This window comes from Falco rusticolus, chromosome 3 (assembly GCF_015220075.1).
Source record: "Falco rusticolus isolate bFalRus1 chromosome 3, bFalRus1.pri, whole genome shotgun sequence".
Taxonomy (NCBI): domain Eukaryota; kingdom Metazoa; phylum Chordata; class Aves; order Falconiformes; family Falconidae; genus Falco; species Falco rusticolus.
Window position 1 is genome coordinate 115,026,837 of NC_051189.1, and position 13,387 is coordinate 115,040,223.

Genomic DNA, 13,387 nt, shown 5'->3' on the forward strand with positions numbered 1-13,387 from the left:
CCTGGCGTTTTTCTCACGTGCTTGCTGTTCAGAGCCCACCGCGAATGCACCTGTATTTCTTAGGCTCCTGGAAGTCTGTATTTAAAGGTTTTTCTAGGCCCAGCTCAGGAACCACCCTGCCTCCTTCACATTCGCTGCCGTTGGGAAGCGATAGGCTCAGCTTATCTTAGAACCACGGCTGTGCCAGCCCCAGTACACGACAGCTAGCGTGTGTGGCCATGAGGGGAGGGAGACTGATGTGTTTCCACGTGTGCGTCTGTCACTGTGAAAGATGCACCTCTGCTCACTGCAGGTGGGATCGCAGCACTTCACTGCTGGTGCTGGACTGACTGACCAGAGGTTTAACGTGAGAAAGATTGTGACAGAGGAGGAACTGCAGCAGTGCATCTGTTCTGCGTAAGTCTGAACTGTAAGCTGAATGTTGGACTTACAGCTCTTTCACAGGTGGGGACGCACCCCGGTGGAGTGTGGGGTGCTGGCAGGGGCTTACAGCCTGGGTGAGGTGAAAAGCGGAGCAGTGAGTGCACTGGGCTGCAGTAAGAACTGGTCAGCGTTGGTTTGAATGTGCTTGGTGGCTGCCACATCTCACTAACAGCAGTGGTGCCACTTGTGCTGCTTGTTCAAAATAATCCCCTGCTTCTGGTAGCATTCCGGGGGGGCATGCTTTAGATTCTGTGTTTTGAAGGGCAGGGACCAGCTGCTTCAAAACTCCAGGGGTCATGAGCAGCAGAGCCCATCTGTGACCATGCTCATACTCCAGAACAGCAGCCTGCTTTGTCAGCACCAGCTGCCCAGTTTTTTATTTTTTTTCTAAATGTTGAGGTACATCTTTAACACTGCAGATGTTGCCATTTAAGATAGCTTTGCCTTCCCATTGGGTCAGCATTTTGGTACAATAGATCTGACTGGAGTTAGGTCACAGTCCAGAAGTTAACCGCGCTGATGACACACTCCTGCCTCCAGCCTGCACATGGAGCACAGTCCTGGGAACAGGGACTCTGGCTTACAGCTCCATCTTCTCCACAGGCAGGTGTATTCCTGCTGAAGCCTTATGCAGAGGAGCCTTACTGGGACAGGGAGAAGGATCACGTCATGCAGTGGCCCTTGGCATGCATCTGGGAGGGGAAGAGCTGTATCAGCTCCTGGTAAAACTGATTAAGTCTAAATGCTATTTCTGCTCTCGCTCACTGGGTGGCCAGAGGCAATAAGAGCCTCTTCTCTCACTTTTAAAGTGGGGGTGATGATTTAATTTTTGAAGGGCTGAGGGCCTGGTGGATTAAGATAATTCTTTGCATCCGAGTACCTTCAGCTGTGGCACCAGCAGCCAACACTTCAGCTGCTGCAGCTGAAATTCCTCCCCCCCCCTTCCCAAGCCAGCCAAGATACGAGCACTACTGATGCCACGTTTGGACATCTGCACATTAATAATATCAAGGACAACCATTGTCTTATTAAGGCTCCATTTTATATAAAGGAAAAAAAAATCATACTTTAAATACAGGCAGGAGGAACACTGCAGAGAAGGTGTAGCTGAAGGAAACCTCTTCAGTTAGTGAGAACTGCAGCCACAGACAATGCCAAGTTCCTGCTTCCCTCTTCTTGGGTGACGGCTCTTGTGGTGGGTGTTCAGTTCTTAGCATTGGTGGTTCAATAAATAGACCTTTTGAGTGCTAAATAAAATACATCATCTGAATACAAGGACTATTAATGAAACATTAAATTACTGGCAAGAAATTAAAGCCATTCTGTCATGCAACTGTGGGAATAATTTATGAGTTAAGAAGTACCCGGGGCACACCAAAACCAGGCAGCATCCCTTCGACCTGTTTGATCATTGACTGCAGTTTCATCCTACCAGCGGGTGAAAGTTACCAGGAAGACGCCTTTTAGCCCTGTGATTCACCAGTCTCCCCAACTCTGAAGACCTGAAAGCATTAGCTTATTCTCAGCAGCTCTGTGCCATACTCAGACTGAACTGGACGTCTGACATCCCTTTATACTGGAAATGGTAACTAGTTATATTGTAACAAGGCTGTTAGACTTTAATGCTGAATTTGAACCTAAGGAAAATTTTAGGTAGAAAGAACGTCATCCAGCAACACTCACTGCACTCTAGCAGATCCTTATCAACAATCAACATCAAAATGCAGGTGGAAAAGAATTCCCATCTTCTTAAAAAGGTTTTTTTCTTAAATATAACAATACATGGAAAACACATCAAATCCGTAGGGTTTTCCTAAGTAAGTGTCCAGTGCAGAAACCATTCCTAATTAATAAAAGAGGCAAAAGGCTCAATCCTTAGGAAGGCAGCTACTGTGGAGAGATTTTTGGGAGCGTAACACTTTTGCTTACAGAGTTTAATGACAGTAACATCATTTCTCCTTCAGGGCCAGATCTTCATCCTTTAGGGCAAATTTTCTTCTCAGCACTTCCGCTATAAGAACAGCCGGATCTTCTTCCTTCATTGAAGTTCGGTTTCTACATGGAAGACAAAAGCGCAGTGTACTAGTAAAGCGAAATGGATGGTTTACAGCTCTGGTTAGAGCCTTTTTAAATATTTTTCTGCAGCCTTTATCAGCAGCTTTTGTAACAAGTGGAGGAGGTGCAAGAACAACAACACAAAACAACAAAAAGCAGCTAAAAACTCAGGCCTTTTATGTTGGCTTAGAAAACCTGGAGCTTGTTTTGTGGATCAAGGGGTACCCTGAAAATCTCAGCATCAAAGCTCTTTTATAATTTCTATTCGACTGTGTTAAGTAAGTAAAATAAAACTTCATTAATACAGCCTACATCCCCTCAATATATAATCTACAAGCGGTGTGCTGCTTAAGTTGAATTCCTGGAAGTATTTTTTCATGAATTCTGCTATACAATGGATATATGCTTTCATATTTAAATATAGGTAATTACGGGTATTTTAAAGGAGGGCTGGTATACATTTCCCTCCGCTCAGCTACTGCATGTGAGTTTCTCTGGTTACCAAAGCACTCTGCCTTTTGCAGCCAGTTCAGACAAGCAGTTCACGTTAGAAGCGTTAGTGAGCTTATTTTACAGGAAGCCAAACCCCAGTTCTTTTTCCTCAGCTATCACAAACTGCTCACTAAGGTTTTGTTTAGAATGGGTAATAATACATTTCAGAGCTTAACTTCTTTTTTTTTTTCTTTTTTAATAGCTGAAGTCCTCGGTCAGAAAACATCATGGGTGTTTTTAAATATTCCTAAAAAAAAAAAAAAATCCCCCTGGAGTATTTCCATATGTGGTTGGGAGGGGCTTGTTCTCAAATTAACACTGAAGGCTCTTGGTAAACTGTGTAAGGCGCCACTGAGCTGCTCAAGGGTAACCCTTAGTGCTGTGTCAGATTTTTGTCTGATGCAAGTTCTTAATTTACAGCTGCATAAATGCATCACTATTTAAAAGCTGATTCTGTAGCTAGAAGCATGCCTTTGATTTCATTCAGACAGAACTGTTCCCTCTGAAAAAGGTGTAGAGAAAGATCAGAGTGCAAGGTCTGGAGCCCTCCCCAGACTTGCCTTCTACCTGAGAATCTGGAGTCACCCAAGTACCCGTCAGCTGCCACGGAAGAGGGACAGGGGGGACTGAAGCAGGCAGAGGAGGCGGTGACACAAAGAGCAGTGAGGAAAGATGGCACTGACACAGCCTGGAGCTGTGCTGATCCCAAGGAAAAGCAAAAGCTCTCCCAGGAGGAGTGAAGAGACAGATAACCGCACCAGGGTGAGAAGTGGAACCTCTCCTACCAAAGGCAACCAGTGTCCTCCAGCGAGGCACAACCTTCAGTGTCTCAGCCCTTTACAGCCACTCAAGGGGCCAAGGATGGGCGGAAAAATGAAGTTGTCCAGTCCCGTAACAGTAGTACTTACAAGTAGAAGTGTACTCACAGTCCCAGCAGCTCCTCACGCTACCTGCCTTTAACCCCCCACTGCGCACAGGGCCCGGCAGACACACCGCTCGCCACCGCCCGCGCAGAGGGCATCACAGACACTGTAACAGGCTCTATTTCACATTTGTTGAAACATGCACATTTCTGCAAGCGTTTCTCACTCATTCCTGAAGCTTCCAAGGTTGTGTTTAAGCACCAAGTCCTAAACAGGAGCATCAGAGAAGCATCTATGTAGTTATCTCATTATGCATCATTTGGTACCTTCATCCACTTAAAGAGTACATGATCCTTTGAAGTGTTAAAAGCGCTGCACACCTCCTAGCAGAACGGCTCTGTGTAACCGGGCGAGTACAGCTGTAGAAGTGTGGGGCTGCTCGCAAAACTGCACTGCCGCTAGAGGATTGCGTCCAGGAATTAGAGCTCACCAAGTAATGAACATTAGTGACATATTTAGTGTAATTTTTCAACTACCTGTGATTCTTCAAACAGCATTAATTAAGCTGGAATAACCATATCCTAAAATGTCGCTTTTGCATGTAGGAGATGAGTTAGAGGCTGAGATAAGAGAAACAGATGAGAGGAAGATGGTTCAGCTCCAGCAAGAAAAGAGTCTGAAGCTTTTCTGTTACATAAAAGTGTTCCCAGCCCTGATGCAAGCAGCAGCAGCAGCGTGACCCCGCTCCCACCAAGCAGGCTGTCACAAGGGAAGGGTCCTGGTGACTCGGTCCTTTTGCCCCCCTCTGTACCCCAGCGAGGAGGGGCTCGGCAGCTATCCCCTTGCCCCATCTTCTACAGTACAAAACCTCTGCTCTCCCCATCGTCTACAACGTTAGAACGAATCAGCGTGGTTGGCAAACCCTTTCTTTGCACCCAAGCCATCTCTTCCTCCCACTCATTCACACAGCTTCTCTCCCAGGGTAACTGCAAGATCAAACACCTTCACACATTATTAGTTGTTCTCATAAATTCTGTTGAGGAAATTCAAGTAAAATTGTGACCCATTATATCGCAATGTTCCTTGTCATCTACGCGCTGCTTTTCACAGCCCCTCCCCCAGTCACCCCCCAGCTCTCCTCATGATGTGGCCAGTGCCGGCCAGAGCCGTACTGGCATATCCAGGCGTGGATAAGAAACCTCGGATTTCCCTACCGTGATCTGTATTTGTACAAGTTTTTCTTCCCCTGAATAACACACGTTTCCCTACCTTCAGCTGGCACAGATGGCAGCTTTCTTACCCTGAAGTCTGCTCCCATAGAAGGCTGACATACCAGTCCGCACTAATTAGAAGATTGATAATTACATTTTTAGATGTGAATGCTTAGTCCTAGAGGTACATGTTTCTGGTAAGGCTAAAACTTCCCATGTCACACGATGCCTCTGCGAGCCTTCCTGGATTTAATAGAGCCCTAACCCAAAGCCCTGCGGAGCCAAGGTGGGCCAGGCACATGAAACAGCAGGATTTTTCTTCAGAATCCTCTCTCCCTTTGCCTAATAATTCAAAATAAGTTTTAGATGCACAAAGCACTGCTTTGCAATAGACAGGATGAAAGAAGAGAAGCAATTCACCTGTGGTTCATGAATCCTACTCACCCCCAAGAGAGATTATAGGCTTTTATATAAAGCAAGCGTTTAGGTTTTGAGTAATATTTACCACTTAGGAAAAGAAGAACAAAAGGGTATGCTGTGTGAATTATGGATGTGTAACACCCTACGAATATTCTGGATGCAAGCTGAACATATTTCTCTCATTTGACTATATAATTTTTTCAGTGCTGAGAATTTAATTTCTTTTAAACCCAATTAGGCATAGCAATTGTGAGCAGCCATTGCACAACATGTTACTTTTGGCCAGGAGTCTTACACACATAGCAGCTGGACAGATCTTTGGGCTGAAAAACGTGGAATCTGAACTTTTATCACTGTGATTTCAGTTCAGCCAACGTTAAAGAAGCTGCTCTATCAGCTGGGCAGGATCCTGCCTCAGCCGTGAGCAGCTGGTGTGCTGGCAGCTTGAGGCATTCTCATCATCAATGTGTAAACTCGTCACAAGACAAGTGAAAACTCACTCTGCCCACGCTCAGAGCTGGGCCAGATGCAAAAGCTGAGAAGCCGAAAGGCTCCATGTGTTCATCCCCATACGTGCCATGCTGAAAAAGCCGCTGCGCTTCCCAACTGCTGGGGTCTGCACGATGGCCTAAGCACCAGCACCGGAACCCCTGCCAGCAGGGAGGGCAGCGCACCCCTTGCTCTGAAGGCTGCCAATACACACAGCCCTGGTCTTCACCTGGCCAAACGCAAGTTTCAGGTAAACAGGTTGAACCAGCCAAAGGTTGTGCTAATCGGTTTAAGTTCCCCTCCACTGCTTTCTAGCCATCACTAAAAAAATAAACAACCACCCAGAAATGTGTTAGCAAGTTCTGCTCTAAACAGGTGTTTCCCCCTGTGAATGATGACTATGGAGCGGCACCAACAAGCAGTGAAGGCAATGTCCAGTGTCTACGATGATCTGACAGACAGGGGGAAAAAAATAAATAAATTCAAAAGAGTTTAGGAAACACTTACAAATCTTTGCTCTGCTTCATCCTATGAATGTCCTTAAGAATGCCCATCATATCTGCAAAACTGCTGGCCTTTGAAAGAGAGACGGAATCTTCCTCGTCAGGATCCTTTGGTTCTGGCTTACAACACTCAGAGGTTGCAGAACTGAGCATGGAGACTGACGGCAGCTCGGGGCTTTCGAGTTCTGCTTCCTCCTCTGTGATATCGCTAATGACAAAGGAAGTTGTAGATTGGAAAGAGGGTCCAAAACAAGGTAAAGGAGAAGATGCATTTGAACTTCCTGGAGATAATAAGTCTGGTGTTAATGAAGCAGAAGCTGAAAAAGAAAACAGATAGATTGGTGGATAAACTCATACCAAACCATGTTGGTATTTTTTTCCCCCCAAAAATAACACAATATAAATCCAGAGGCATCATCTTCCAGCCTCCCCATGCTATAAGAAAACAAATTCATCATGTTCTGTTGCTCTCCACTCTCCTACAGCACCATGCTGCAACACAAAACCTTCTCCAGTCCCTTTTATCCCACTACCCCCCAAAGTATCTGTACTCCTGTCGTGCCCATCACTATCAGTTTGTAACCTGCATCCCAGCCCTGCAGAAGTCAGCTCATGTTTACTCTTTCTGTTTTTACAGATAAGAAATGGAGGAACAGAGATTTAGCTGCTGCTTGGGGTCACAGAGGGAGCCTGTGTTAGAATGTAGGTCTTAATTAACTGTTCTCCTCTTTTTCTTCATCGTCTTGAGAATCACAGAAGGGTTTGGGTTGGAAAGGACCTTAAAGCCCACCCAGTTGCAGCCCCCTGCCCCGGGCAGGGACACCTCCCACCAGCCCAGGGTGCTCCCAGCCCCGTCCAGCCTGGCCTTGGGCACTGCCAGGGATGGGGCAGCCTGGGCCAGCGCCTCACCACCCTCACATCTCATCTAAATCTTCCCAATATCTCATCTAAATCTCCCCTTTTTCAGTTTGAAGCCATCCCCTCCTTGTCCTGTCGCTACAGGCTCTCGTAAAAAGCCCCTCTCCAGCTTTCTTGCAGGCCCCTTTATGTAGTGGAAGCTGCTCTGAGGTCTCCCTGGAGGTTCCTCTCCTCCAAGCAGAACAGCCCCAGCTCTGCCTTTTCCTTTCAGGCTCCTTCCCCCCATGGCCATTACACCTGGTGAGAACACAGAGCTGGTTCGAGAGCTCCAGCACTTTGCACTAGATGGTCACAGCAGTTACCCTGTGACTACAGGCATTTTGACCCGTTTGCTTTCTATCACCATCTGTAAAATGAGAACAGCATCCACCTATTTCCACAGGGAAGAGGGGAATTATTTGCTCATGCTTTACAAAACAGCCATATAAATTCCAAGCATTAAGTGAAAATGACTTGGATATTTCTAGTGTAAAACATTAAGGGGAAAACAACCAAAACCCCAGGAACGCGCTTACTGCACGTCTCCTTGAAAGAACCTTCCCGTGTTGAAAACAAACTGTACCTTAAAGCACTAATGCCCTTCGCCTCAAGAGTAAACTTGTAGATAGTCATCGGTTTCCAATTAGGGATTTCTCTAACAGTATATAATAAAGCAGATTGCACAATATTTCTTTTTTGACATCAATCTTTCCAAAATAAGCCTGCTAAATAGTTATCTCCTTCATCAGATTCCCGAGCTACAGCTAGGCCCTAAATCACCGCTCCCCGTTATTGACTGAGAGGACGTGAAGTCAATACAAACCGTTCTCAAATGCCAGCTGATAACAACCAGGCCCACTGCTGAGTGGAGAGGGAGAGAGAAGGTATTAAATGATTAATCATTTCTCTCCCATCTGAATCTCTAACTTTCCTCATTATTACTCTCCTTGAATTAAACCAGACTTTTCCAGCAAACAGCTTGAGCAACTGTAGAGCTGAGACAACACTTAGAAGGAAAAAAGCTGAGGATTTCCCCTGTTCTTTATTCTAATTCGGTCATTCCTCTGATCTCACACAGAGGGAAGAGGACGCACGCAGCCTCTCTGAAGGGGACACCTGCAATGCCTTGTTTGACACTTGCTCCCTGCAGAGCTGAGGGCAGTGGGGCTCCCTCGCCCCCCGAGCTGCTTTGGTTTAACCACGCTGCTGTAAGAGGTGAGTGGCACACAGGATCCTGCGTGCTGCCACAGGACCAAAGGTGACAAGAAGCACCAGCACAAGGAGATGGGCACTCCGTAAGTGGCAGCATCATCAGAAATGCCTGATCTCATTGAAATACAACTGCCTGCTAAAAAATTCCCATATATTCTTATATATTTACATTATTGCTATCGAGTAAATTCTTAAGGGTCCATTGGCCACCACACAGAACTGAAAAAGAACCACAGATCTCTCATGTAGAAACCAACATTTCAACTAAATTGATCACCACAACTCTTGTTTCATGTTCAAATGTGTTTATGGCTCGTGGGTAGCTGGACTAAATGTAAGCAGTCATTAAAGCTGCCGGTCCCTCAGGGCTACAAGAACCAGACAACCACATGGTCTTTCGCAGATCATGAGAGATTTGCTCTCGTGCACACACGATGCAGTGCAGCGCTAGGCAGCAATCTGGGAATTTAAAAAAATATTCGCTTTCAGATGTCAGATAAGGAAGGTTTCATCAGTCACTATTACCCATCATAAACAGGAATTAACCCGCCTGATGTCACTGCAAGTGTGGCACAACCCTGTCTGGTTTTTTTTGTTTTTTGAAGTAATCAGAAGAATTATAGGTCCTTCTTTTCCTCTGGAAAGCAGCCACAACACAGCTGTCGCCTTGGTTGTTGGCAAAAGCATTCTGCATAAAAGCAAAGCAGCTTTTAAGAAAAACTGTCTTCAGAAAGGACTAAATTCCTTTAGTTTGCAAAACTGTTGAATGTTTTTTTGAGTTGGGGTATCAACAACTCTGCCTTCTGAATACTCCATAAACAGATACCAAGAGGTTACTAACTTACTGGTTTCCACACTCTAAACCAGCCACTGCTGCAGCAAGACCTGCAGAACAACTTGGATTTGGATCCTGCCAAACACTGTCATGTTTTCAGAGCTGAGGATACAGGAAAAGCCATGAAAGGAAGAGAAGTAAAAAGTCTTTCTTCACAGTTCAGCTCTATGGCTAAAACTTGGCTTCTACCTGCATACGATTTTACTAAAAGAAAGAAATCAGTAAGTTCAGTGAGGCTTTTCCCCAGACACCTGATTTGCTTCAGAAATGGCACTGTCATTTCCGCGACAAGAATGAACACTAACATCTCACTCCTACCCGAATCGGGACATAGCCCTTGCACTCAGGGCTGACTCCGAGCAGGAGGAGCAGGAACACACCGGGTGTTTTCAGGAAACCAGGTGCTTGAGATGAGTTGGCTCATGATGATGAAATGCAGCAAATGCAGACATGACACAAAGCAGCACTCCGTATTTCTTAATAACAAGCTGGAATCCTCCAGTGAAAGAGATGCTGCTAAACACGGAGCCAGCGCTGAGCTGACACCAAAGGTGGCACCTCCCCAGCGGGAGCCATGGCTCTGCTGGGACAACAACGTGCAAGTCGGTCTGTCTGGAGGAGATAACGTCGTTCACTAACTCAGCCCTTCTCGTGCAACAAAGAAAAAGCTCGTTATATTCCTACCTGACTCTGCAGCGACTATTTTAGCTATCTGACTCCGAAGGTGACTCAGCTCATCCTGGAGCTCTGTTGTTCGGCTCAGTGCTGGTAAACCAGGCTTCTTCAAGGCGAGCAGCTTCTCCTCCTGCTTCCTCAGGTTGGGGACTGAAGCATTTCGCTGTATAACGGTGAAGGGACTTGGCTTCCACTTGTGCTTCAGCGGGCGAGTGTCACTTCTACAGGACAGAAACCCATTGGTCATTAACAAGGTCCAGAGCCCCCCATGACAAGAACGCTTGGCAACACCCTGCCTCTACCTCAGGGCACCAGAGGACTGCAACACCGTGAAGCAAGGCCCTGTGTCACCGGGCTGTACACACCACTGCACACACCACCCTGCAGACGTGCTGTGCCGTGGTGTGCGCTCTCTGCGTTACAAGGAACGCAAAGCCTGTCACAGAAACCACGACGCAACAGCACAAGATGCAGTGAGAGGACACAGGGACACAAGTCTGGGAGTGCTCACATGGTTTCAAGTCATTTCTCTTCCAGCAACTGTGCCTCCCTGCCGGGCAGCGCGCAGGTGCACATGGGAAAGGTCACCTCCCAATTAACTTTTGCCTTTGATTTCAAAGTCCGTTTTGTCTTTCACAAGGTCTCTGCTCCTGTCGCTCTGCTTTGAGGACACAAGTTCAACCGACCAGAACCAAACTCCTGGGGGCAGGGCACTGCAATCCTGGGAGAACTCAACTATTCAACTTTCTAACAAGCAAATACCACAGATCGGGGGGTTATTCTGCACAGATCTTTCAGTGAGTAAAATACGGCATGGCACAGGCTACAGGAATTCCTCCTGGGGTCCTTCGTCCAATATTTTTTCCCCCCCTGTCTCTTGGGAAAAATGCCATTCAACAGGCACGTCAGACCTTGAAAGGACTGGAAGTTGTGATCATTTGATCAATGTCTGGCCTGAGCTGTGCCAAATAAACCAACATGTAGAAGAGCCAGCAGACACAAAGAGGAAACCAACCTGACTCTGGCATATGTTTCTTCATCATCTGCTGCTATCCACACAATGTCTGCCAAGGTGGGGACCGGAGGGACGTCATTTAAATAGAGCTCTGAAACATTTGGGAGAACCTAAAAAGAAGGAAGTTACATTAATGAGTGGGAGTGCTGTCTCCTGAAGCCGCCCCAGCTGTGCGGGACTGGCTGTCAGAGCCTTGCTCCTCCGCACCAGGTCAGTGGTGGCATCTGCCAGGTGTGTGACAGCAGTACTGCTTGGCTCGCGGCCACGCAGCGCTTCCGCGTGTCGCCTCCAGCATGTGCTCCTGGCTGTTACTGCGCTCGCGAAGCCGAACGGGGGGTGGCCAAGGGACACTCGATACGGCTCAGGGCACTGCCAAGGCCATGTGCAACACTTGGCCACTACAAGTCCCAGCACTGTCCTTGAGCTTAAACAGTGACAGTGATGTAAGCGTTTCCATAAACCCGTTTTTACTGGTCAGGAAGCACAGGCCCAGAAGGCATGTGGCCCACTGGAGGGCATGCAGCAAAGCACCAGTTCTGCAGCGCTGTGTTTCTGTCTCCCCCAGCTTTGCTAACCCCATCCACAGACACTGTCTGGGCAGGTATTTGCCTCAAGTTGCCAATAATCACTTTACAAGAACAGAATTTAAAAAAAAAAAAAAAGGAAGAAAGTCTTAAAATTAACTACACCGCTACATGAGTTTTGTGAATACAACTCTGCAGACATGCGTGGCTGGCAGAACAGCATCTCGTGGCAGTGGCTTGCCTTGCTCAAGAACAACAGCTTCCCACAGGGATCACCAGATCCCTTTGGCGCCCGCTTACCTCAAAGGTTGCTCTGGGACAGGGTTTTAAAGGGAGGGTTGACCCAATCCTCCTGACAACACTGCGTGCTGAGCCGTGGGGTTTGTTCTGCCAGATGGGGATCGTCTACAAGAATCCATGTGATAGAATTAATTAATGTTTCAAGTCAGTTGCCCTTCTTAAAATTTATTAAATGAGAAATTGCCCTACACAACTCAAGAGCTCTGCTCTCTTTTTATTTGCTCAGTGATACTTTTAGTTGGGAACTTGCTAAGAATGAAAGTCCTCACTCTATAAAACTACATTTCAGCTGAACAGAAAGTCAGCCGGTCGCTACGGGGCGTTTTAAACACGGGTGGAATGTTTTCAGGACTCAAAATGAAAAGCACTCGGTGAAAGGAGGCACACAGCGTCGCGTGAGGGGCCCAGGAGAAAAGTGAAATCAGAAGAAATTCTCATTTAAAAGGACACTCTCACTTCCACAGCATCATTTGACAGAGGCAGCTCTGACAAGGCTGTGCGTGTCCCTCGGAGGGCAGCGAGGTGACGCCTGGCCCAGCCGAGGGCGGGTGAGAACGGGCCCGGAGCGGGACTGCGGGAACAGCGGATGTTTCAGCCATCGCGGGATGCTTCTGGACCGGCTTCCGAGGGTGACGCGCCCCGTCCTTTGGCCGCTTCACAGCCGCCACGGGGGTGCAGGAGGCGGCCCGAGGCTCCGGAGAGCGGACACCGCGGCGGCAAACGGGAACGCGACAGGCTCCCGCGCCAGAGCCGTTACCGCACCGGGGCCGGCAGGTAAGGCCGCCCGGGCGCCGGGCCGGCAGGCTGGGAGTCCCGGGGGTGCTGAAGCGGGGCCCGCGCGGGGGGCCCGGCTGCGGGACACTTACGGACTCCGCTGCCATCTCCGGCTGCTGCGGCGGCCGCCGGGGCGGGCTCAGCGCTGGGTGCTGCCGCGGGCCGGGCCCATCTCACCGCGCTCCCGCCGCTCACTGCAACAGAGAACCGACCCGCTCACGGAGCCCCCGCGGCCGGCAGCGCCCCCCGCCCTCCCCCGGTCCGTGCCGGCAGCGCGGTGCCCACCCCCGCCCCTCCACCTCGGGCCCCGCCGGTACCTGGGGGGCGGCGGCCCCGCGCGGCCCCTCCGCCGCCATCACCCGGAAGCAGAACCCGCCCCCGCGCTTCCGGCGCCCCCGCGCACGCGCCGAGATGGCGGTGGGGGCAGCGCCGCGGCCCGGCCGCCCCCCCCCTCCCCCGCGGAGGCAAGGACTGCAGGAGGCTGAGCGTGGTGGGACGGGTTTAACGAGCGCAGCTACAGCCGGGGCCCGCGGGCCCCTCCCGCCGCGCGGCACCGACCCCCCCCTCCCCCCCGGCAAACATCGGCTCCGACCCGCCGTGGGCTTCGGGCCGGCGCGTCACAAGGCCCGGGAGGTGGGGGAGGGCAGCGCCTCCCCCGGCACCACAGTCCTACCGGGAAATAGTGTTTACAAATAGGAG

General features: G+C 49.0%; 1 protein-coding gene across 6 annotated transcripts; it reads right to left on the bottom strand.

Moving 5' to 3' along the window:
- Positions 1-1,446: 1,446 nt before the first annotated feature.
- MTFR1L (mitochondrial fission regulator 1 like) lies at positions 1,447-13,100 on the bottom strand. 6 transcript variants are annotated; one of them, XM_037379928.1, is made up of 8 exons: positions 13,006-13,100; positions 12,781-12,882; positions 11,915-12,019; positions 11,091-11,200; positions 10,085-10,296; positions 6,461-6,773; positions 3,879-4,100; positions 2,366-2,478 (listed from the first exon to the last, which is right to left on the bottom strand). In XM_037379928.1, exons 2-7 carry the CDS (start codon positions 12,793-12,795, stop codon positions 3,917-3,919), a joined length of 939 nt encoding a protein of 312 aa, XP_037235825.1. In that variant the 5' UTR covers positions 12,796-12,882; positions 13,006-13,100; the 3' UTR covers positions 2,366-2,478; positions 3,879-3,916. The 6 variants fall into 6 exon arrangements, with proteins under 6 accessions (XP_037235828.1, XP_037235827.1, XP_037235826.1 ...); XM_037379931.1 differs by lacking the exon at positions 3,879-4,100 and having other exon boundaries at positions 1,447-2,478; positions 13,006-13,099; XM_037379930.1 differs by lacking the exons at positions 3,879-4,100; positions 12,781-12,882 and adding an exon at positions 1,447-1,670 and having other exon boundaries at positions 2,353-2,478; positions 13,006-13,088.
- Between the last annotated feature and the right edge of the window lie 287 nt (positions 13,101-13,387).